Here is a 23,583-nt window from a genome sequence, read left to right as displayed (position 1 = left end):
GATGTGAACACTGGAAAACAGAAGCAGAATAATTTTGTAGAAGCAGGTTTCATTTCCATCCAAAAAAGTGGAATCCAGTTAATGTGAAATGAAGAAAAGGTATCTGGTCAATAAAAACTACGCTGTCACTTTTATTCACCTCTTTCTTTATTTGCAATTTTTAAATATCTGAAATGTACAAATAAAACATTAAAAGTATATATGTTTGCATAAAATTGTAGTTTGAGCCACTCTGCCAATTAATTTCCTAATTATCTACTAATTTTAATAGGGAAACAGAGGGATTGACATAAACTCAATGTCTGCATATGTGTAGCAAAGACCATAAATCATCCTATTTGTGTTATCAAAGCTGTATCAAAAAGTACCTGAAAGAATTTGGTCTGTCTGCATTGGTTGAATTATATCAAAAGTAGCTGAAGATAACGCTGAAAATATAATATATATGTTCTGAATTTCTGTGGCAGTTTGTACAATAAAGATATATATGTATATATAATCTCATGTATTTGCTCTATTACTAGCAAAGCACTCATTTTTGCTATCTGTACTACAGTAATATCACACAGTCACCATCATTACAGTTAAATTCAAGTTTGAACTGAAGATTTTAGATGTGATATTATTGAAATACTGATAATAAATCTGCATATTTACATCCTCCTTCAAATTCAAGACAGGTACTGTAGTAAGCTGCATATTTAAAGCATTCATTCACCCAAATTACATACAATAAAATAGATGATAAAGTTTTTAAACAATTTTTTTTTCTATGCTATGCACAACAAAATAAACATTATATATCTCCAGAGGTTGAGGCAGAAGTCAGTAAGCAATCCCCAAGGGAGGATTAGGGTAAGGGCTAACTAGAAACAACTGCTTTTTTCTCATTTGTGTGAACTGACACATTTGGTAACTTATGTACTATACCAAGATTTTGTTTATATAGATTTTGTGTTGCTGGTATGCCATATGCAGTTCAAATATATTCAAATATAAATTAACTTAAAGAAACCACAGCTTTGGTAAAACCATCCCCTTGCTGAGTCATCACTCTATAATCTCTCAGTACATGTTAAATACATATTACATTCGTACAACAGTAAACACATTGAAGGGATTCTCTTATACATGAGAGATGACAAAGGTAACTGAAAAAAGAAATACAGACACAAAGAAGTCTTTGTACATTAAAAAGAATTACACGAACATTAACGGTATACAGTCTGGTCCATGTTGAGTTTAGTGCAGCAGAGAGAAGTTTGATGAACAGTCAGCGAGACATCATTCGCACAAACTCTGTGGAAAGAAACAATACATTGTTACTGTTGGTTATGGAAAATAAAAATATAATGCTTAACTGTAGCATTTCTTTCTACCATATTCTCTTCCTTCTTTGCTCTGTCTGAACATCTCCCTATTAACTTTATTTTCTACCACTTTTGGATGCTGCATGCATCCTCGAAGGACGTTCTACAACATATATGTAGTAATTTTTAATCTACTACTACCATTTCTGGAGCCTGTCTTTGCCGACGTTCCCCTCATTCCTTTGCTTTATTTTCTTTGTGTTTTTCTTGCTTGCCTAACATTTTAATAACTCGCCTTCAAAGTCCACTTGTCCATCACCATTGAGGTCTACATCTCGCAGGATCTCGTCGATCTCACGGTGGTTGAGCTGCTCCCCCATCAGCTTCTTCATGGCTTCTCTCAGCTCCCCAAGGCTGATCTGTCCATCGCCATCGGAGTCAAACTGAGAAATACATTGTGGATGTGGTTGAAAAAAAAGAAAGAAAAGAAACGCAGTGCAGATAATGAAAGAAAAAAAAGATATTCAGGGGACCCCAGAGGCAAATAAGTAAATAAATGCACTGTGTAATTGCACACCTCTTTAAAGGCATCCCTCAACTCCTTGACTCCAATCATATCTGCAGTCTCAGCGAGCATCTTTGGACCCATCAGTTCCACAAAGTCCTCAAAGTCTACTCTGCCACCACCTAGAAGGCAAGAACATAAGAATACACAGAGGAATTTCCAGGTATTTTTGTCTTTAACAAATGAACAAATTAATAACCACATCAATTATTTTGGAGCTAAAGTGGTGCATGACACTCTTTTGTAGCACACAGTGCCAAGGGAAGTCATAGGTTGTACATTACTGCTGCACAGAGCCCTCTGCATTATTGAAATACAGTGAACACTTGTACCATTAGCAGCAGGTAAATACCACCAGACTGTGCAATCGCACAAACGTGGGGGATGTCCTTTCTACAGCCTGTTGACATCCTCATTCCCAGGAGAAGCTTGGTGACTTTAATGGTGAAATCTATTTGAATTCTACATCAGCTTCTTAGTTTTGTTTAGCGACAGTTAAAATTACTGCTACCATATACTAATGAGAGCAATGATACCATGGTACATTCTGTTTGTGTTAAAATGTCTACTTTTCTAGTTAAAGTCATAGATTCATCAAAAGCTATTTAAAACCACTCTTTCTCTATTCTAGTGCAGATATTGATCAGTGAATTACTTTCTTCTCCCTCAGAGAATAAAACCAAGGTGCACTTAAGCAAGGCACAATGTACAGCTCCCTTTCTTGCATCTGAATGTATGGTGTTCAGCAAAATCCAGAATGTAACAGCATAAATTAAACATCGCAAATTTAAAACCTCCAACAGAACAATAATGCAGTATTTTGCATTACTTTGTGTGTGGTCAACAGCAGTTTTTTAAGCATCCTGTGGGTGGAGACAGGGACAACCAGAATTTTTGGGCCCTGTGTCAACAGCTCAATCACAGCTCTGACACAATAAATATCTCTAATTCTGCCCCCCCTCTGCCAATGGGTTTTATAAAATTATAGATGTGTGTTTTTCATCTCTCTCTTTTGCTGTGTGTGTGTTTGTATGTGTGCTGATGTAATGTGTTCCTGCAGAACTTACAGATCTGCTGGCTGAGTTCAATCAGTTCCATCTCTGTTGGCATGTACCCCATAGTCCGCATGCACTCCCCAAGGTCCTTACAGCTGATGAAACCATCCTTGTCTTTGTCAAACTCCCTGAAGGCCTCGCGAAGCTCTACAAGGAAGATGTGTGAACAAGAATAGCAGTGAACAAGTGACAGAAAGAGAGAGATACTACTGATCTAAGTGTAAACTGATAAGAATGACTCTCTATCATACATCTGGTTGAAAAAATACAAAATAGATGTGGAAAGACAAGCAAACACGAATAAAGAGGGTTGTGTGATATCAGGGGGGTTGGGTATGATAGATACGGGTACGAAATAAAGTGACCAAAATACTATGGAACAACAGTGTGCTGAATAGCTGACCAGCTCATAGCAGGCAGGTGGTGGACCTCATAAACAAACTAATTCTTAGCACTATTGCAGTGTGCCACTGTATGAAGATTGATCCCATTATGTCACCATGTGATATACAATTTGGCAATTGAAGCCTGTAAAATTTGGACTTTTTAATGCTCACCATCTTCACAGCCAATATTAATACTGGTTGCATTTCCTGGTTGCTTTGCCCAATTCAGTGGAGAAATGTTGCTTTAGGTGACACTGTCTTATAAAGCACCCTGTATAAAACATTCTGAGTTGCAACTACTCACTTCATTATTTGGTGGCTAAAAATCAACTGTAGAGCAAATCATAACCACATTTCTAGTAAATCAGCCAAAGAAAATGCAATTGAATGAATGTTTCCATGCACTACCATAGTTCAAATACTAGGGGTCAGTTCTTAATGAACAGTTGGTGACAACGAATGGGTGCCATTAAATCATTGCAGAGGAAGAGGGTGCAAAGGTGGAAAACAATTATGAAAACACTGTGGAAGTATGCCATTTATTTATTATTTTTTATTATTTTATTTATTATTTTATTATTTTGATTTGAGGAACTCTGCTCTCTCCTCATTGGTACAGATCTGATATAGTTTTTTTCATCTTTTCAGAGAAGTGGAGGCTTCAGTGGACTTTAAAGTCACATGTTTCATGCATGTCATGATTTATATTTATTTATTTATTATAGTCTGTTTCCATTGCACTTTGTTGCATTCTGTTTTTATTATTACACCAACTTTCCACCTTAGCCAATTTATTATTTTTTTTTGTTTGTTTTTGTGATATTTTGACTTTTTTTCACTTAAGTTTTTTTAATGGATTTACTGAAAATGTTCATAGGTAGATGGAAATGCATTTTTTAGTAATGATTTTTAGATCAGTTTCAAATCACTGACATAAAATAATAATTAGGCTGTGAAGACTGTTTGACTGCTTTGACTTCCTAAAGAAACACATTGTTCTTAGACTCACACAAATCAGACTTGATTCATAAATGGCTGGAACTTCATTGATTTTACATATCAAAGTCTGTTCAACACAAAACTGCAAGTGTTAATAGTGTCCAAATAAATTAAGTCTCTGTTCAGCAGTAGAAGAACAAGACCTGACTTTAGAATAAGGAACATATTCTGAGTTACAGAGATGTAATTTAGACATATTTGGACACTATTTACACTATTTACACAAGAACAGACCATATTTTATCAGGTGTTAATAAGAAAGAATTACTGTTCTTGTGTTACTACTACTGTATAAGGTCCATACTGAGCAAAGCATATTAAGATTATTATTCTTGTACAACAACTTCCTTACTTACTATCAATAAATGGTAATTAGGAGGTTATTGAGGGAGCACAGGTGAAAAAAGTTGTATAAAGCCTTTTGTGGTTCCAGAGGGAGCTGTGTGAAATCTGAAAAACTGCATCAACGGATGTCACTTGAGTTAAGTGACATTTCTTGAGGCAGTCCTTATCTCTGCTATAGGCTAGTGGCTCCAGGCTACATTTGCCATAACTAACAGACCACATATGAAATTTTAACTGAACTGTCAGTGCTCAAGTTGTATTTTGGGCAATTAGGCTTCAGCGTTTGACGAGTAAAAAACGTATGGAAAAAAAAACAAAACAAAAAAACCTATATCTGCTTCATCAGTTTCATCCTTTTTGTTTTAAATTGTCGATTGTGAGTCCAATAATGTTCTAGGGGAGCCATGCTAAATTAGAGGAGTATTCTTTTAAGTGCATTTTTAACAAACCAAATTTGCTCTTATTAATGGCAAATAAATTATCCATAAAGCACTGGTAAACAATGTATTAACCATTTGATAAAACCATTAATTACAATTTATACATTTTATACATTTTTTACTGTATAATGGGTGCCTTAATTGAAAGAGGAACCCCTGGACATGTCAGTGTTTAGTGTTTTTTTTAAGGTATTCTTTATTTTAACAAATCTCAAGTCACAGTAACCATCTATTCCAGTATTGAAACAAAAAATTATGTTCCTGTGAATGTGGATTGTGAAAGTGTGCCAGACTTGAGCCTGTGCTTAAATTTTGAAGACTAATCTTTATCCTGAAAAATAATCCTTCACTTTGATCTTACACAGTTCAATTAAGAAAGAAATCTCTCTTGGTTCACATTTCTGACATTCAAGGAGAGGGACCACTCAGGAAAATCTTGCTAAATACTGCTATATGCAGTAAGGCAGAATTTTTCAAAGTCAGAAATGGATGGTTTGAAAAGAAGGCAGTTCAGGAGGAAGACAGGGGAACCACAATGGGCTGAGGATTTGGATTAGTCTTTTGAATAGCTCTGTACCTTCCATTTCCTCTGGTCGTAGATCTCTGTCCTGCCATAGTATGGAGAGAAGACAGGACATACATACAGAGAAATGGACAGCCAGTCAGGCAGGTTACACACACGCTTTGAATCTCATCCCTGTGTATTTCACACACTCATACACACACACACACACACACACACACAAACGGTTACGATGACCAAACATGCTGGAAACATGTCAGTGCTTCAGCCTTTAGTGGTTCCTTCGCATTTTTTCAGTGAAGCATTTGTTGTTCTAGTGCTCATCTGCCTGAGCAGAGATTCTGTTACAGGATTATTTGGTTTTTGATCTGACTGACCCTAATAACCTCTTTAGTAGATCTGCTACACAATCTCATGTCCAATCTCATTCTGCTCTTGTTGCTGGAGAAGCTTCAACTGTCTACTGAGCATATGCCTCACGGCAAGCATTGTATATTATTAAAAAGACTTACAGATACACAGTGATGAAACACAGAGACTCCCTTTAGCCCCTTTCTCTCTTTCCAAACAGAAATAAGGCACATACACCTGTGCATACACACACACACACACACACACACACACACACGTGACAAAGCTGATGAAATGGTTTGTATGCTCTGAGAAACCAAAGAAAGGGAGTTTAAACAGTACCACTTTCAGCAATAGCCACACACACACATACACAGGCACACACAAAACAATTTATCGTTGATGTTGAATTGGCTTCAGAGAGGGTTGGCATTGACAAAAGGTGATGCCAGGATAAGTATGTTCGCGACGTGTTCTGTGAGGCTGTGACATCAGCAGCAGGAATAATACAGGCCTGGATTAAAGGATGCAGAGAACAGTGGCAGGGAGATTACAGCAGTAAATTGTATTACAAATCACGAAGGCTCATCGGTTTTTCATTCCCCTATCTGCATCTGCATCTGCATCTGCGCTGCTGTGCAGTCTGGTCAGTCACTTAAACTAACATCAACACACACACATACTATTTTTGCTGGTTGTCACTTTGTTAAAATTTGTGAACTTGAACCAAATTCAGCCACAGAGGCAGGGAAATACAGTTACATTTTTCCTTGTTCCCATTTTTTCATCTTCTTGCTCTCATTACATTAGATGGCATTGCCCTGGCCTCCAGCTGCACTGTAAAGAACCCTGGAGTTAACTTTGATCAGGATATGTCCTTTAGCTCCCACATAAAACAAACTTCTAGGACTGCCTTCTTTCACCTGTGTAATATCACCAAAAATCAGACATTTTCTGTCTCAAAATGATGCCGAAAAACTAGTCCATGCATTTGTTACTTCCAGGCTGGACTACTGTAATTCATTATTATCAGGCTGCTCCAACAAGTCTCTAAAGACTCTGCAGCTGATTCAAAATGCTGCAGCACGATTACTGACAGGAACTAGAAACAGAGACCATATTTCTCTTGTGTTAACCTCTCTACACTGACTCTCAGTAAATTTAAAATCCTCCTCCTCAGCTACAAAGTCCTCAATGTTCAGGCTCCATCCTATCTTAAAGACCTTATAGTTCCCTACAATCCCACCAGAGCATTGTACTCCCAGAATGCTGGTTTACTTGTGGCTCCCAGAGAAGAATGGGAGACAGAGTCTTCAGCTATCAAACCCCTCAACTGTGGACCCTTCTCCCATTCTGGATCTGGGAGGCAGACACACTCTGTACCTTTAAGAGTAGACTTAAAACTTTCCTCTTTGATAAAGCTTATAGTTAGGGTTGGCTCAGGCTTGAACCATCTCTTAGTTATGCTGCTATAGGCCTAGACTGCTAGGGGATTTACAATGATGCAATGAGCTTTTCTCTCTCTCTCAGTATTGATTCATATCCCATAATTACATGTTACTAACCCGATATCCTCCCTTTCTTGTAATTTTGTGCTCTGTCTCTCTCTCCTCACCTCTTCTGTCTCTTTCTGCAGGTATTTTTGCCTCTGAGACTCTGAGACTTGTGATGACAAGTCTCCTGCTGCTCCTACAACCCCACTCAACACCTGATCTGCATTATGCTCCTGTCCCTATTCTCTACCCCCACAACACCAAGGAGAAAAGGCTGTTAATGCAAACTACAAATTATATAGTGTATTCCTTGAAGAACATTTTACTCCATGGCTTATTTTTAGTTTGCCATTTTTAAGAACAAAGGGGATTATATGGGATTAATAATCACTAAGGCTATTAGTCTCGCCCTGTCTATCTCATAGACTAATCTGTGCAGTTTGTCGAGGAATTCTAGCCAGCTTGGATCTGTCTGAAGATTATAAATTCTGCCTCCAAGCACTTCTAAAGATCACTGATTAACACATTATATCTCGTTACTGAGTTACTGTGCCCAGCCTATCTAGCACAGGACCCCCTGTAAAGCCAGGTTAGCTGTTTCCTCCTGTGTCCAGTCTTTTGGCTAAGTTATTCTAACCTGCTGCTAACTTCAGATTTCCTGCACAAACATGAGGCCTCTTTGCAAGAAAGCAAAACTCTTCCAAGGCCACACAAAAAATAGCCCAAGATCAGAAGACTTTTTCTTTGGAATTACATTTATTCATCACCAAATGTCAATTACAAAATACAATAAACTATTATAGTGCCTATGCAAATGATAACTTTATCATTAATTAATGATATTTAGCCCCCAGTTCACAGTTGATATATTTCTCCTCTAGATTCAGCACAAGGTCTTCTAAAAAGTCAGGAGCCTATAGCTCAGTAAAGTACCTGTCATCAGTGACTACACCATCATTCTAATGGCACTTTTCAATTAGCGCTGCAAGCTGCACAGTCAGTCACCTTCTCTGCATAAGGGATTAATCTGAAATAAGAGGTGCATATCAGATCTCCAGTCAGAAGGTTGAATTTATCTATATTACAATCTGTACAAACTGTGATGCCTGTTACTAGGGTCATTAGAGTGCAGTCTGTTACATTACCAATTAATTTATATATTTATAGCTCAGGACTCCTGGAGGACGTACAGTATGTGTGAGTGATCCTTCCTGTCTTTGTTTCTTTCCTTAACACGCTGAATCTTCCCAAGATTGCAGTTTTCTTTCTTCCAAAGCAAATTATATTCTGCAACAATGGTCATATGGTGATTTGGTGGTATATAGGTTGGGGGTGGCGCAGTGGTGGGTGGGGTGATTGGCACTTACAGGATGAAATTCTCATTGGTGGAGATGGAAGGGGAAGGCTGTGATGATGTCACACTGAACTGATGAATGACCTTAACGTCACCTTACTTTGAGCAGGCAGAGAACAATGAAAATGGACAGATGAACAGATTTATGGGAGATTTTGTCTATGATAATTCTGTACTGTGTTTGTGGGCATATGTGTGTGTGTGTGTGTGTGTGACTTTGTTTTACTATATTTCTGGGGTCCAAAAACTGGGAGCCGACTAGACTTGTGGAGTTCGACAGCTGTGTGTGAACCAAAATGCTGGACCCCACGAGTTTATGGCTGTTTGATGGTTAAGACTTGTTTTTAGAGTTAGAGTTAGAATTAGGTTTAGGTTGGGGTTAGGGATAGGGTTAGGCATTCTGTTGTGATGGTTGAGCTTAGGGTAAAGGTATAATGAATGCATTATATCAAAGATGGGTCCCCACAAAGGTGCACAAGGATGTGTGTATATGTGTGTGTGAATGTCATACATACAAGCTGGCTCTGTGCGAAGCCCTGTCTGAGGAAGATACAAGCGGGCCCCACTATGTTGTGCAGCATGTTGCAGTTCTTAACCAGAGCGCAGAGGGGCTCATCGAACTCCCGCTCGCTCCCTCCTTCATCCTCGTCCTCTGTGTCCACCTCACCTACACCACCCAGGTCCCCCAGCATGGCGGCAGCCAATGGGGCGCCACTTCCCTCCACAGATGACACCCCCTTAGAGGAGGGGAACCAACCGGATAAGGAAACAAATAAAGTTGCTACCTTAAATTACACTAATTGCTATGAAACTGGCTAATCACACCACAATTCTCACTGTTATTGCAGTCAAAGTTTTAAATTTCAGATTATTTTATATGTATTTTATATTAGAAGCAAAGTCCATTTGAATGGCTTTGGAAGTTGTTTACAGCTCAAATGTTACTTAGAAACTTAAAAATACGACTAACTCATAAACGTTTAGATACAGATATCTTAATCAGTTCACAAATGAATTTTTCTCAGCTAAAAGCAATTGAATCCTTACCTTCGTTCTTTTACTGTTCTTTTTAGAAGCCTTGTTGATGTTTCCCATCACCCTGCCCTCTTCTTCCCGTCTTCCCCACCACCTCACCCCTTAGTTTGTCCCCACACTTCTCTCTTGTTTCTCTCCCTCTCTGTTCAAATGTCATATAAAAGTCCAAAATCCATACTACATCCCTTGAGCCTTTCACACCCAGTGAGGCAAATGCAAATGATTCCACTTGCACCACTTACTACTGAAAGCGGCTTCTCTCAGTGCTCGTGCTACAATCCAAGATCCTATTGGTCCATTGAGAGGCAAGGTACACATATGATGTGGCATTAAATCCTAAACTCCTATAGGTTGCTGGTGGCTGTCATGATGAGCTTTGAGATGTGTAGTGTGATATTAGGGAACAGCGGCAGGGTGCTGGAGATTGGACGGGGGTGGGGTGGGAGAGCTGGGTCATATCTGGGCTGAAACAACCTGCTGCTGCCAGACTCTGGCTCTGATTGCATGACCATTTTCTCTCTCCCTTTCTATCTCTCTCTGCCTCTCTCTCTCACGTAAACACACACACACACACACACACACACACACACACACACACACACACACACACACACAGAGTTTATCTGTCACCCCCTCTCGACAAGAGTTATCCCTTGAATTTGGACTAAATCTAATCCTTCCCACCCACCTTCCCCTCTCTGCCTCTCAAACATCGTGCTTATGGCCTCCAAATGACTAGTCTGGCAGAACTCTATGTCTGTGTGTGTGTGAGTGAGAGAGAAAGAAAGAGAGAAAGAGAGAGGGAAAGAGGGAGAAAGAGCAGGAGAGAGAAAGGGAAGGGAGTAGGGGATGGTAGAATTATGGATGGGGAGTTGGCTGCCTGTTTAATCCCATGGCATTTCAGATTAGAGGAAAAGAGTTATGTTGACAGGCTATGGGAGTACAGGTTTGAAGCAGAATAAATAGAAGAATATTTGTATTAGTCAGCTGCATTTGAAGTTCAAAAAATGGGAGAAACGGTGGGATGACAAAAATGGAAAGAGAGGTACATGACAGAGTGGAACCTCAAGAAATGAGTTGCAAAGAGGAGGGAACACATGAAAACAGTGAAAGTTAAAAAAAAATACATACATATATGTAACTGTAAGATGTGGAGGTTGAAAAACACACATCTATTTTCCTTCAGTGCACTTTGGGAAATATCTTTTGTATTTACAGCTTGTCACCTGTACACTTTACAGAGTAAGATTTCATTCAGAACTGTTGTGTGTCGAAGGTTTTATGTGATTACTGCATTTATTACTGCTGTTTGCAAAAAAAAAAAAAGATCATTCTGCATTTCTGTCCATCACAGTGTCTAAAATAACTATGTGAAAAAGTATTATAGGTCTCCTGCAAAAGCTGCCTCTGAATGTCATTTCTCTTCTCATATTTAAATCTACTGCTCAACTCAACAGTCTGTAAAGTCCGCTTTCCACCTCTATACACTCATTCAATGGCTGATTTAAAACTTTTAACTTCAAATCTCTTTGGTGATATCTGTCATTGTGTCTAATGCTGTATGTGCTTTTATGTCTAATTATGTTAGTTTTTCTTTTAATCTGCTACGCTCAGGTCTTTCTTGAAAAATGTTCTCGATCTCTATGAGATTACCTAATTAAAACACAGTTATAAAATTAAAGTTTAAATATAAAACCACCAGATGGCACCAAAGACAAGAAATTTCAAATTGTGCACCTTGTAGTTTAAATACCTCATAAATACAGTATTTCTTCAGATATCTAAAAATGTCAACATTAAAAAAAAAACAAAAACAATGAAAAACAGACTTTTCACAACCTGCTCTTTATTATTTTACTTCATTTATTCCTTACTACACACTCTTTCCTTCTTCATTCTTTCATTTCTATTCATCAATCCTTCTTTCCTTCTTTTTGTCCTGAAACTGCCACAAAAGCATGAAAATACCCCACCTGCAGAAGCAAAACTAATCACTTCTTCACAACCACTACATTTTGCAGGCTTAGGTTTAAATGATCTCATGAACTGAAATTCAAGTCAACTCTAATCTGGTGGTTATATTGGCTTTCATGTACATGTACACACATAGTACATGTGTACTGTAAATGATGTACATATGTATGGTGCTGCCTGTTGCATGGTGCTAGTCAGGTGGTGACGAGATTAACACAGCTCTATTCAATTACTCATTCATGTGGTACTTCTGTACCCATGGGGAGCTTTCCTTCACTCTCCACTGTGAGTGTATCACCAGCAGAGTGCAGCAAAACTCAGATTGTTGTTTTCACAGATAATGGCTTGTGCTTAGCTGTAATACTCATACTTGACCACCAGATGTCATCCTTTACTTTACTATTGAAGACTGGTTCATCATTTTAGTTTTAAGATGCATTTGAAGGTTTATGTGTTTTTAGACATGACACAAGGAGAACAGAGAGGTGAGGTGAGATGTTAAGTGGGAAAACCTGATTTCAAGTCTCTGGTCGCAATCCCTACCCGCTACCCGCCTACCCATCACTCCACCTGACCCTGCAGTCTGACCCTTCTTTGGACTTTTTAAAATTAAAGTTCCATTGAGAATCTATTAAGTAGAGCGGATAGAGAGTGATGAGATAACTTGCCACAAAGGATTTGAATCCACAGTATCTTCGTTATATAATGGTATGTGCCTTAGCCCACTGATCCAGCTGGACACCCACCAGATTAGCAAATGGAAGCCTCAGTCCTATAATGGGCTTTTCCCCTCCATTGCTTCCTATCATGTATTTCACAAACATGTACAGAAAACTTCAGATTAGCGTAGGACACAAATTTGCATAAAAGCACATGCACACAGAAAGAGAAAGCAAAGCGTTTCTGGTTTTTGTCTGGTTCAATGAGAAAAAAAAAAGAAAAAGGAAGCTCTGACACCCTGCCTCAATCATCAGCCTGGTGTGAACACAAAGCTTTTCAGCCATAAAACCTAAAACAGAGCATCTGGGTGAGAATTCGTGCTCCATCCCTCGACAACAACAAGCACACCAGATGCCTGAAAGACAAGGCTGGAAGATAGGCCAACAGAAAATCCAGTGCTGGGGCAGTAAACAACACGATGGACACATTCCAAAAGTCAGGATTTTTGCATGCCATGCTTTGCTAAACGCTTTGGTCAGGTCAAGTCAAATATTTTTGCCTGAGACAGGGTGCGCCCATGCGTATTTACGTGCTTACATACGCACACTGACATACAAACACAAATTTATTGCAGAGGCTTTGAATCAGTTCATATGAGGTAAATAGGCTGACCTACAAATTACTATGAGACAATCACATCAACCAACCAAATTCTACAAAATGGGTGATCATCGTACAGTGTCTATACACCAGTTACAGCTGCATAGTATCAGTATTCAAATTGTTGCATCTCCCACATCTCTCACTCTGACCTTAAAGCTGATCTCTCTGGCAAAAGGATTAATTTGGTATATCCGATAAGACACCTGTAAAATAAGCTGCAGGAAGGTGGATCAGTTGCGATGCTAACATGGACCTCTGTGCACACAAAAAGGCTGACATCACCTCCCAGACATACACATATATGAGAAAGCACTTTAAACATGTCACATAATGACTGGAAAAACATTCTCCATTTTGAACACTTAATTGTTCTAAATGTGACAAAAATACAAAATTTCAAAACAGCATGGTACGAAAAAATGGTAATGTAATGATGAATCCAGGCCTTACTCCTGTATTTAAGGTCCTAAAGATATTCCAATTATAAATACAACTTTTCTGAAAGCTACACTTGGACACACAATGGAAAAATCGGCATTGTAGTGTCTTTCTGCCAGTTGTTCTGGTTTTTCAGCTTAATTATTTTAATTCACTCTGGCTGTTCTCACTAGCATAGTAGCAGGTAGCTCTTTTCATAGAAATAAGTCCTGTAACCATCTGTATACTGTCTGCACAGATCCAAACAGCAGATGGACACAGTTAGCAACTAGCTAATGAACACAATGGGGCATTTAGCAGCTAAAGAGCTCCAAATCAGCTCTAATGTTCGGTCCATATTTTTTGGTCCGCCTGTTTTCTAATAAATTTACCTTATCATTTGAAAAGTGATCATCTGTCAGTGTTGTGGTCCCAGCTTATTCTCTCTCTTTCCAAATGACCAAAAAATAAGTTACTCCAAACATATAGCTGTACTAATCAAATGTCGTTTTTAACAAATGATGTAAATGAATGTGAACATAATGTGTGCAGTTCATGGTGACTAACTTACAGAGAGTTATGCCCTGACTCTACTGTTCCTCTCAGTTATATGGATTTTTTTCTGTATCTGTCGGCTCATTGGTTTGGTTTTCATGGCAAGCAACTGTCTTCAATGAATACACTGAAACCCTAAGAGTCCCATGGACTATTTAGCATCACTTCAAAACAAACAGCTGTACCCACAAGACCAGGAGCAGAGACAGAAGTAAAGAATCTGAACAGCCATACCTGTGTTATAAATGACTTCATGAAACCTTGTTCAGATAGAAGTCTCGGACTAATTGTGTCGACCAAGAGTTCATATAAGGAAAAAGTGCTGGTACAGTCAGGGGAGGATTTCCGTTTAGCCTGACATCATTTTACAGACTGCAGCCACATATGGCTGTCTGGACTGTCCCACATTCCCTGCTCTCATTCTCGCCCACTTACCCATTCCCAAAAGTAGGATAATGCCTTTTGCACCTGTCCAGATTTTGTTTATGCTTTTTCATGTGACCTAAAACTTGACTTTCCTCTGAGGTCCTGGAGGTCCTATGGATTAAGTAGGATGAAGGGATAGGAAGTCACAAAGAGGCTGCACTGCCTGTTCTTTATCTCCATCTGTGAGTATAGAACACTATAGAGTACAGAAGAGTACAGAACTAACCCACTTTTAAATCTAAGTCTACTGAAGCTGCTCTTATGATTTTCATAATGTCGTTCTCATTGCTTCATGTGCCTTGTCTACAAATACTTAGGTTTGACAAGACTGTAATGTGATATGATGTTTTCTGAAGTGTGAAATAAAAAAAGGTAATAGTTGAAATAGATAATAATAAAGACAACTGTTGTATTATTTAAGGACTATTCTTACTTTCACATTAATGTAAAGATAAAGGTTCAGAGCATAATATACTTCTGCTTTTATAAACTATTCTACATTTGTCAAAATGTCACAGCCTTGTGTACGACAAGCAAATTTACAAATGCTGATTGGCAAAAACATTTGATTTTGTAAAAGCAAAAGCCACAAAAAGACCACTGAAACTCGCTTTTCTGAATGTTTAATGGCCCATATTATAAAGGATCTTTCATCGGATGGATGGGTTTTCCAGATTAGATGCATCTGCTGCGTGACAAATTCTTAATCTGTTTATATGACATGCCATTCCCTGAAACTCGAGGAAAGTCAGTGAAATCTAAGACACATCTCATACCTTCACGCAGCAAAATTGCCAGTGTTAAATTAACAATGAGAGTGTTAAATTTAACACTAGAAAAGTGTCTACACAGTATGTATCCACTCTTTAAATTAATACTTTTAAAAGTGTTCATTTTTTTATATTCGCTTATTCACTGCTATTTCAACACTGTAAGAGTTGAAAAATGAACACTGGCAGTTTGGCTGTGTACAGACAATTTAGAGTCACCAATTAATCTAACGTGCATGTCTTTGGACTGTGGGAGGAAGCTGAAGTACCCAGAGAGAACTCCCGCAGGTACAGGGAGAACATGCAAACTCCACACAGAAAAGCCCTGGGTGAACCAAAATCCACACCATCCACATATTTTCAGGAATTTACTCTCAGGGTGGTAGTTTTGATAAATCAAGTGTTAACACTGACCGCTGTTAATGTCAGTTAACACTAAAAATGTAACAGTGGTGATTTTGCTGTGCAGGACTTTATTATAGATTTGTGTTTCTATTACATTTGGGCTGATTATTTTATTTTTGCAAGGAGAAAAATGATTTTGAACAAACAGCTATTCAAGACCTTTCTTGTTTGCACACTCTCTTCAGCAGATAAAAACTGAATTATGTCCTCCACACTTTAAGTACAGTGTTGGAGATATAAAACAAAAGTTTATCTGAAATATAACAGTTAATTTAGTTCTCCTGGATTTTGGCTATGAGCTAAAATTCAGGGCAATAAATTCTCTACAGTTTCCCTTTGAAATATTCAGTTTTGAGTTAGTCCTTCATAGGTATGAATACAAATTCTTAACGCAAGTCTAGACAAGTTTTCCCACAGTCTTTAATTGTAATTAACCCTGTAATTATGTACTGTTATCTACACAGTTAAACAGCAGATGCTTCAGGCAAACTGGGTTAGACACTATAATAATACGTTCTCATCAGACACTTTTACAACTGTTATGTGTCAAACTAGCCTGTGTAAAGGCATTAGAGAGCAGGCGGTAAAACTGTCAGTTCAGGTACAGACAATGGTTCCCAAAATGCAGAGACCACTATGAGGTTACAGGGTACGAAGGAGGCTTTCAAATGACCCGCAAAGTGTTAAGATAATGGAAATGTCTCATGATACCCAAGTCTGCACCTTAAACTGTGACATTTTCAGCAGTGGGAAAAGTACTCAGTTCTTTGTTTAAATAAAAATACCCATTCCCAATGTAAAAATGTAAAATTTTAAGTCCAGCATTAAAAAAGTAACTTTGGTAAGACTGCAGTAAAATGCATTATGATGGATTGCATCTTAATGCAAATATAAGCAGCATTTTAAAGGCAGGAATACCACAGAACAGATCTTCCTCAAGTTATTTTTGTCACTGTTAAAAACACAGTTTAAGTGAAACAACATTTCTGCAGGATCAGAGGATATCACACCTGTCAGCCTCTTCACTGTCAACTAAGGATGGCCAAAAGTAATCTCAAGAAAAAAGGCTGCATTAAGATCAGCTTTAGCTCTGCATGAAATAACTACTGCTGCATTAACTTTCCAGAGTAGTATAGTACTTGGAGTATTTGGTGTCTATAAGGCTTTAAAGACATTCGTCACTCAAAAATATTTCTTTGCCTTAAGAGTACCTTCAACAACCCACCCCCATCAAAGCAGCCCCTTGACCAAGGATTCACCAATTTATTTCTAAAATTTGGACAAAAGGTTACTTTTTTTGTGGCATTTGTAGGTATAGGAGATGTACTTTTGATGACCCAGCCCTGGGGTTTTGGACACATCTACAGTCTTAACAACTACTTCAATGGACAAGTGAAAGCAGCATGCATACGGTGACTGTTCACAGAATGAGAGCAACAGATAAGAGACAGAAGCTGGGACACCTTATGAAGACATTTAATGGTCAGGTATGACATGACAGAGGTCTGAAATGACAAAACAAGTTGGTTATAATGCACATTAAAGGAAAGGAGGAGGAGGAGAGAAAATAAGATAGAACAGAACATGTCAAGATATTTAGTTAGCAGTAACTGTATCCATCAGTATCATCCAATAAGAAAGCTAGTCCTATAGTCCCTGAGTGACTGTCAAGTTTGTGATAAAAACTATTTCAAAAATCTGTTTCTTTTGTTCTCAGTGTTGAAGAGAAGGTTCTAATACACAGTGATGTTAAATTTGTCAACTCACTAGCAATTAACTTGTTTCTATGAATAAGCTGACCATATTTTGTACTTGATTGTAAGAAATAAAGCAGAGTAATTAAACTCGTATAAAGCGTGGATTAGCACAGGTCACTGTGCTGCATGAGCCTTAACTTTAAAACTGAGTAAATCTCTCACTGACACTGGCTGACTCATTAATTTACAGTTTTATGTTCTTTATCTGACAAAATGTATACATGTCACAGTTAAGATTGAGAGTAACTGAGAGGTATTCTGTGCCTCAAGTTGACTCTTTCATCTGCAGGATGAATGACATGTATCTAACTAACTTGACCCTTGCCCTCTCAAACTCTAATCTTGCTTTATGTCGCAATCAATCTCTTCTTTATTTCTTGATGACATCCAGCCATCCATCTCTCTACATCCCTCATCCCAGCCCTCCCTTCCTTCAGTTTCTCATCATTCACTCCATCTGTTACTGATTGTATGGATGACTCATCTGGACAATGTGAACTAGAGGATAAAAAAAGACGAGGGAGAGGGGGGTAACACAGCAGGGCCTTCTTTTCAATGTTCTTTTCAGTGGACTCTACAAGAATTTCTTGTGATTGTGAACAAATTTTAAGTTTTGAAAAGAAATTGCTCCCTTATCCCTGTCATGCCTTTCATTCTTGTATGGCACATATTGCAGTGTATAATAATAACAATGTCAGATTTATACTGACAGTACTGACAGTCAGACATCAGACTGTCAGTTTTGCAGACTGAAATGACACCTGTTGCTGGCAGATTTTCTAAGATGTAGCTAGCATGCATTGGTTGAAAACATTGTCCCTGGGCTGACTTTTTTGTTTCCATGTGAGTCATTTTAGAATTAGAATCTTGTAAATTGGTCTTAAATATGCACTTCCTGGTTACATACATGATAAAATGTTAAAAGACTGATGTTTAAGTTACATATCCCAGGGAGAAAGTCTGCATCCTCACTCGTGCTTCATGTTCTTGCATTGCAGTGTAGTTAGTCCCAACATTATAAGTAACATGTATATGGAAAAATGTTAGATAAGAATGTTACTTCATTCTAACCTAACCCTGTTTGGCTGCAGTTTTGTTTGTGTTTTCAAAAAATGTTCACTTTTAACCTTAGTATCCAGGACCAGGTACTACGCAGTGGGGAAATACTACCTAATAAATGTGCCAGTCATGAACAGGGATTGTAGCCCGCAGCTCTATTAATAATAACATTTTGCTTGGCCATAGAAGTATTATGCTCAGTTACTACTGTGGCTACTAAGCTAGGTAGCTAGCTGGACATTATATTGCAGCTTAAATTAGGACAGATAAAATATATTGTTAAAAACCACTGTTTTTTTTAGTTCTGGAGAAGCTAAAAAGAGACAACATGATCCACAATTTTTTTTTAATTTTAATATTGAGTTCAATCAGTCAGTCTGAAAATGAAACCCTCTTTTTTTTCTTTGCATTAGTAAAAATGACAAACCTTACTAGGAGTGTAAACTTCACTGTGTGAAGCCATGGGTGATGATGCAGACACATTTACTGATGTGAGCTTTTGAACCAGACTGTATGACCTATGCCCAGACCAACAGTGAAACCAAAAAGTGTTGTTTTTGCTTATATGCAGTACAAATCAGCCACAGTTTAAAACAACTAAGACTCAAGTGTTATAGCAGTTTACTTCAGGATGCTGTGTGCCAGGTTGGACTACAGCAGACTCAGTTCCATTTGTATACACACATTCAGATATTTTACACAACTGTGTGTTTTAACCTGCAAACATACGCACAACCACCAGGAAGTCAACATAACAGGACACTTTTTGAGGCATATGCACAGGCCAGATGACTCGTTTAAATCAGACACTGCAAACACAAACCAGTGGTGATCTTCTTCTTATATAATACTGACATTCCCTCCAAACTTATAGTCTTTGAAAAGTAAAAGTCTTAACCACAGTGGTTATCCCATCTGTTTCTTGCAGTGATTTGCATTTTTAGCACATTCAATATGTTGAATACATACAATGTGTATTGTATGCTTAATGTCATATGGAAGGTCACAGGGTCAGGGTCTGAAATCAGGCTGAAAGGCCAAAGCTCTGACGATCTACTCCGAGAGTGATCATTCTGCCCTCTAGTCTCACTTTGACTTCACTCATTTAGAGTGAACTTCTTCTGCTCTGTCATTTTATGACTTGTACACTGTCTTTCACTCCTTCCTGTAGCTTGACTCTACATGTTTCCGTCTGTCCTGTTGGATCATCTCTATCAGGTGATTGCCTATGTCTGAGGCTGAGACCTCAGAGATAGGCCTGTTCCATCAGTCTATGAGAAATCTAATTATTTCTACATTTCCTCGCTGAACTGAAAGGTTAATGCCTTTCAGATACTGTGCCTCGTGGATACTGTGCCTTTCGGATACTACATACTGTATGTGTGTCAGCCAAGTACATACTAATGCCACACAGACACAGACATACCAGTTTAAGAAGCGTTCTTACTCAAACACAGCTGGGCTGTGATACCCATCTCAGTATCCTACCTGCCCAAAGACGGAGTCGACGATGGGCCGCAGTTTCCTCCTGTCTCCCTCTTGCAGCCAGAGGTCATCTGGGTCTCCCACAGGTGAGGACAGACTCAGAGTCTTGGCCTTTGTCTTTGGAGGCCTCTTCATACTGGCTGAACTCCATCGTCTGAACGACTCGATCTTCTTCTTGATTGAACCCTGAGGAAGACAGGATGAACATACAGCAGAGGTTGAAATGCAGTTGATGATAAAGTAATGGATTTACAGAAAAAGCAATGAACAGCAGGAGAAAGATAAGTGGCTGACAGATGATTATTCATTTATTCAAACAGTAGATTCAATGAATGGAAGGTTAAATGAATGAGCACACGAATGAACTGGAATTTATTTTACTTATTGCACATTTCAAGATTGAATGCATCAAAATTCCTTGAAAGAAAGGTATAGCATTTAATATAATCTTTATAATGTACCAGCTCAGAGAACTTTCTGCATGGTAGGAAGTGGAAAAGTTGTCTCAGAAAAACATTGGAATTGATGGAAACCTTGATGGAATACTTTCTGGCACACATAGTATTTATTCATACTGTTTAAATAAATAAAAATGAAACAATAACCTGACCTTCTTCATCAACTTCCCCTCTGGCACCTCCATGGATGGTACGCTTTTCACGTCAGTCATCTTTGCAGCCCAGCTTGCATGTGCGTCCTCTTTCTCTGTCTCTCTCACTCTCTCTCTCCTATCACGCTCTTGTCCACTCCTCCTCTTTATCTGTCTCTAGAGCATCTGACACTGGTTGATAATCTGAGGCATATCTCCTACTGTTGTTGCTCCTCCTTCTCTCATCCAACTCTCTCTGTCTCTCTCATCCCTCCTCCTGTATTTACATCCACCATTCACTTTTTCATCTGTGGGCTTGTAATCATCTCCACTCTTGGCTTGTCACACAGATGCTAATTCATACAGGCACATAGACGCACATTAACAAGAAATGTTTAGTCTCTGTCTTTTTGAAATCTTCGTATTAATTTAATATGTGCATGTGTTTTTCCAGGGTTTCCCATGAAAAAAACAAAAAACAAAAATTCAAGAGTCAAGTACAAAAAATCTAATATTTTATCAGTTTCAGTGACAGTTGTGCAGTCTTTTCTGAGCATGTCACTATTTTCTGTCCATGTATGTGACATCTCCAGTAATCCTGTATTTATTTATTTATTTATCTCTCTCTCTCTCTCTCTCTCTCTCTCTCTCTCTGATCTCGTCTGTTCCGATGCTGATGTAGGCTTGTCCTCAATCCTCTGCACTTTATAGTGCTTTCCATTGTTTATTACATTCACCATATGGCCCTGTGCAGTGCATGAACAAACACTCATAACATGTACATGTAGTACATGTTACATGTACAGTATGATGGCCTGGGGTGTACTTCTGCTGGAGGCTATGGACACCCTTAGGTAGATGTTTTCCTGAATGAGATTTAGTATTTGCATTACTGCCCTACCTATTTTAATAACTGTTAAATTACAGTTAGGTTCCCACCTAAACTTGATGAGATTACTGAGAGTTCCCAGCAAACAGGGAAGGGCTCAGCAAAACAAGAGACAACAGGTAGCTTTGAAGAATGCTGATAAACAGGGAGGATTTTGTAGGTCAAAGTAAAAGTGAAACCAAACTTTTCCCTCAGCAGAATCCATGGAGATCCCACTTTGAGGAAAGAAACTCCATTATTCAAACTGCAATCTACATAAAATCTCTTTTTAAACAGTAACATTTTACATTCTCTGTTCTCACTATGCCGTATGTAAGGAAACAACTCATTGACTATTTGCTATTTTTCTATATCAATTTCTGTTAAAACTAAGAACTAAACGGATCAGACAAAGACAGAAAATTGTAGTATCAGTGTGAAGTTTATTTCTCAAGATGTGTTAACATGAAGGAAAACAAATGAGATAAGAAAGACGGAACCTGTTGGCTGGAGTCCTTTGTGGGGGTCATGTTGTTCTGGTGTTTAAAGAGGAGGCACGCCTCAACAGTGGCAATGTTACTGATTGTTTTCCCCATTTTTCATTTCTTTGTAAATGGCAGGCCAAGAGTGGGTGTCTAATCATATCAGGAAATATTTGTTACAGTATCAAAGGGAAAAAAGAAAACGCAAATTCTGAGAAAGTTTTAGCAGAGACAGGATACAGATAAGTGAATCAGGATACAGATAAGTGAAACAGGATGCAGGTAGGTGCATCCTGTTTCCAAAACACTGGAAGCTGATATTCAAACTATTTTACCACAGCAGTTTCTCCCCCTTCCCAATGATTATGCTTACTGGAACAATTGCATTGAACGGAACCAGTGATAACACCTGCACATGTACTATAATATGTCAAAATGTCTGCAGTGAAAAAGGTCTGTCGCTCAAACCACAATCTGCAGTTAGGCAACACAAATATTTTACACTTGCACTGCCCAACTTCAATATATCTGTAATTATAAAGCACATAGCTGCATCCTCTTCGTGTTTCCCTTATTACATATTTTCTTAATATTAGCTTTGCCCCGTGGCTTCATAATGATGGGCTTACCTATGGGTTTGTGCAGTACATTATATACAAACAATAGACAAAGCAAACACCCGTCCAAGCTCATTTACACAGTGAGTAAGAATGCAGGGCAAATTGTCTAATTTACAAAGCACAGTAAATTGTTTACATATTTTGAATAAGTTGAATGTATTGCTCAATATTATTACTTGGATTTAGTGTAGTTAGTTTTAAGATGATTGTTTTGGCATTTCACCCCTATATATCAGTCACAGTGTTGAGTCAGTCAGTCAGTCAGTTGAAGATTTGGCTGCAATAAGTGTCAATACTTGAAACTAAAACAACTAACACAAGCTTTAGATGGAGAGCTATTAGGCAAATTAATTTGATAATCAATATCAGTTTAGTTGTAATCATACATTGGTCATATGTGGTGTACTTTGATGAAATTATGTTCAATTCAATTCAATTAAATTCAGTTTTATTTATATAGTGCCAAATCACCACAAGTCATCTCAAAGTACTTTTCATATATAGCAGGTATTTTGTTGTTGATAAACTCTCAGTCAGGAGTTGAATGACTCAGTAATCTCTCATTAAATACACAATAACTACTAAATGAAACTCCACAAGTTGTACAACATAGTTTGTAGAAGGTCTTAAACACGCATTAACAATGAGATTACACAGTCCTGTATAACTGTTTGCTGCAGAGTTCAGGGTTACCATAAATACAATAACCACATTTGCTCCCACTTCCTTCAAAACCATGTATTTGGCAAGTCACAGCAGCAACCAATTACCCCAGAGCTGCATGCTGTAACAAGACTGTATAGGAGTCTTACCAGTATTCACAAATATACAACTGCGCACAGAGCAAACCCTGCCCCTAGGAATTTTATATGAAAAAAGGAAGGAGTTGCAGGAGTGTCAGTGCTTTTAACTGTCCTTGACCACCTCAAACATTTTTTCTTTTCTTCACAAACTTGAAGCCTCAACAAATCCTGGTCCTACGTGGGAGCTTAGGGTA

General features: G+C 38.3%; 2 protein-coding genes across 4 annotated transcripts in view; one reads left to right on the top strand and one right to left on the bottom strand.

Annotated features, from left to right (window-relative positions):
* Positions 1-129: 129 nt before the first annotated feature.
* On the bottom strand, positions 130-20,935 carry cabp2a (calcium binding protein 2a). 2 transcript variants are annotated; one of them, XM_051070840.1, is made up of 7 exons: positions 20,633-20,935; positions 20,031-20,213; positions 5,678-5,708; positions 2,943-3,077; positions 1,888-1,997; positions 1,606-1,753; positions 130-1,299 (listed from the first exon to the last, which is right to left on the bottom strand). In XM_051070840.1, exons 2-7 carry the CDS (start codon positions 20,160-20,162, stop codon positions 1,274-1,276), a joined length of 582 nt encoding a protein of 193 aa, XP_050926797.1. In that variant the 5' UTR covers positions 20,163-20,213; positions 20,633-20,935; the 3' UTR covers positions 130-1,273. The 2 variants fall into 2 exon arrangements, with proteins under 2 accessions (XP_050926797.1, XP_018556516.1); XM_018701000.2 differs by having other exon boundaries at positions 20,638-20,932.
* Positions 20,936-21,938: 1,003 nt separating this feature from the next.
* The window catches only part of LOC108874558 (von Willebrand factor A domain-containing protein 7), an 81,646-nt gene continuing 80,001 nt past the window's right edge, over positions 21,939-23,583 (top strand). The window contains exon 1 of one of the 2 annotated variants that reach the window (XM_051070830.1): positions 21,939-23,580. The gene's annotated coding sequence lies outside the window, so the exon portion shown is untranslated. The remainder of the gene's footprint in view (positions 23,581-23,583) is intronic. The other variant, XR_007813291.1, reaches the window with a different exon arrangement.

This window comes from Lates calcarifer, linkage group LG5 (genome assembly GCF_001640805.2).
Source record: "Lates calcarifer isolate ASB-BC8 linkage group LG5, TLL_Latcal_v3, whole genome shotgun sequence".
Classification (NCBI taxonomy): Eukaryota; Metazoa; Chordata; class Actinopteri; family Centropomidae; genus Lates; species Lates calcarifer.
This window is presented reverse-complemented; position numbering and strand designations above follow the sequence as displayed.

Bases quoted from the DNA above. Each gene is read 5' to 3' on its own strand.
- cabp2a (XM_018701000.2), bottom strand. From the start codon at position 20,697: ATGACTGACGTGAAAAGCGTACCATCCATGGAGGTGCCAGAGGGGAAG. The intron at 3,078-5,677 runs GTACAGAGCTAT...TCTTCCTTGTAG, and splicing joins ACGACCAGAGGAAATGGAAG to AGCTTCGCGAGGCCTTCAGG. The intron at 1,300-1,605 runs GCGAGTTATTAA...TTCTTTCCACAG, and splicing joins TGGACAAGTGGACTTTGAAG to AGTTTGTGCGAATGATGTCT.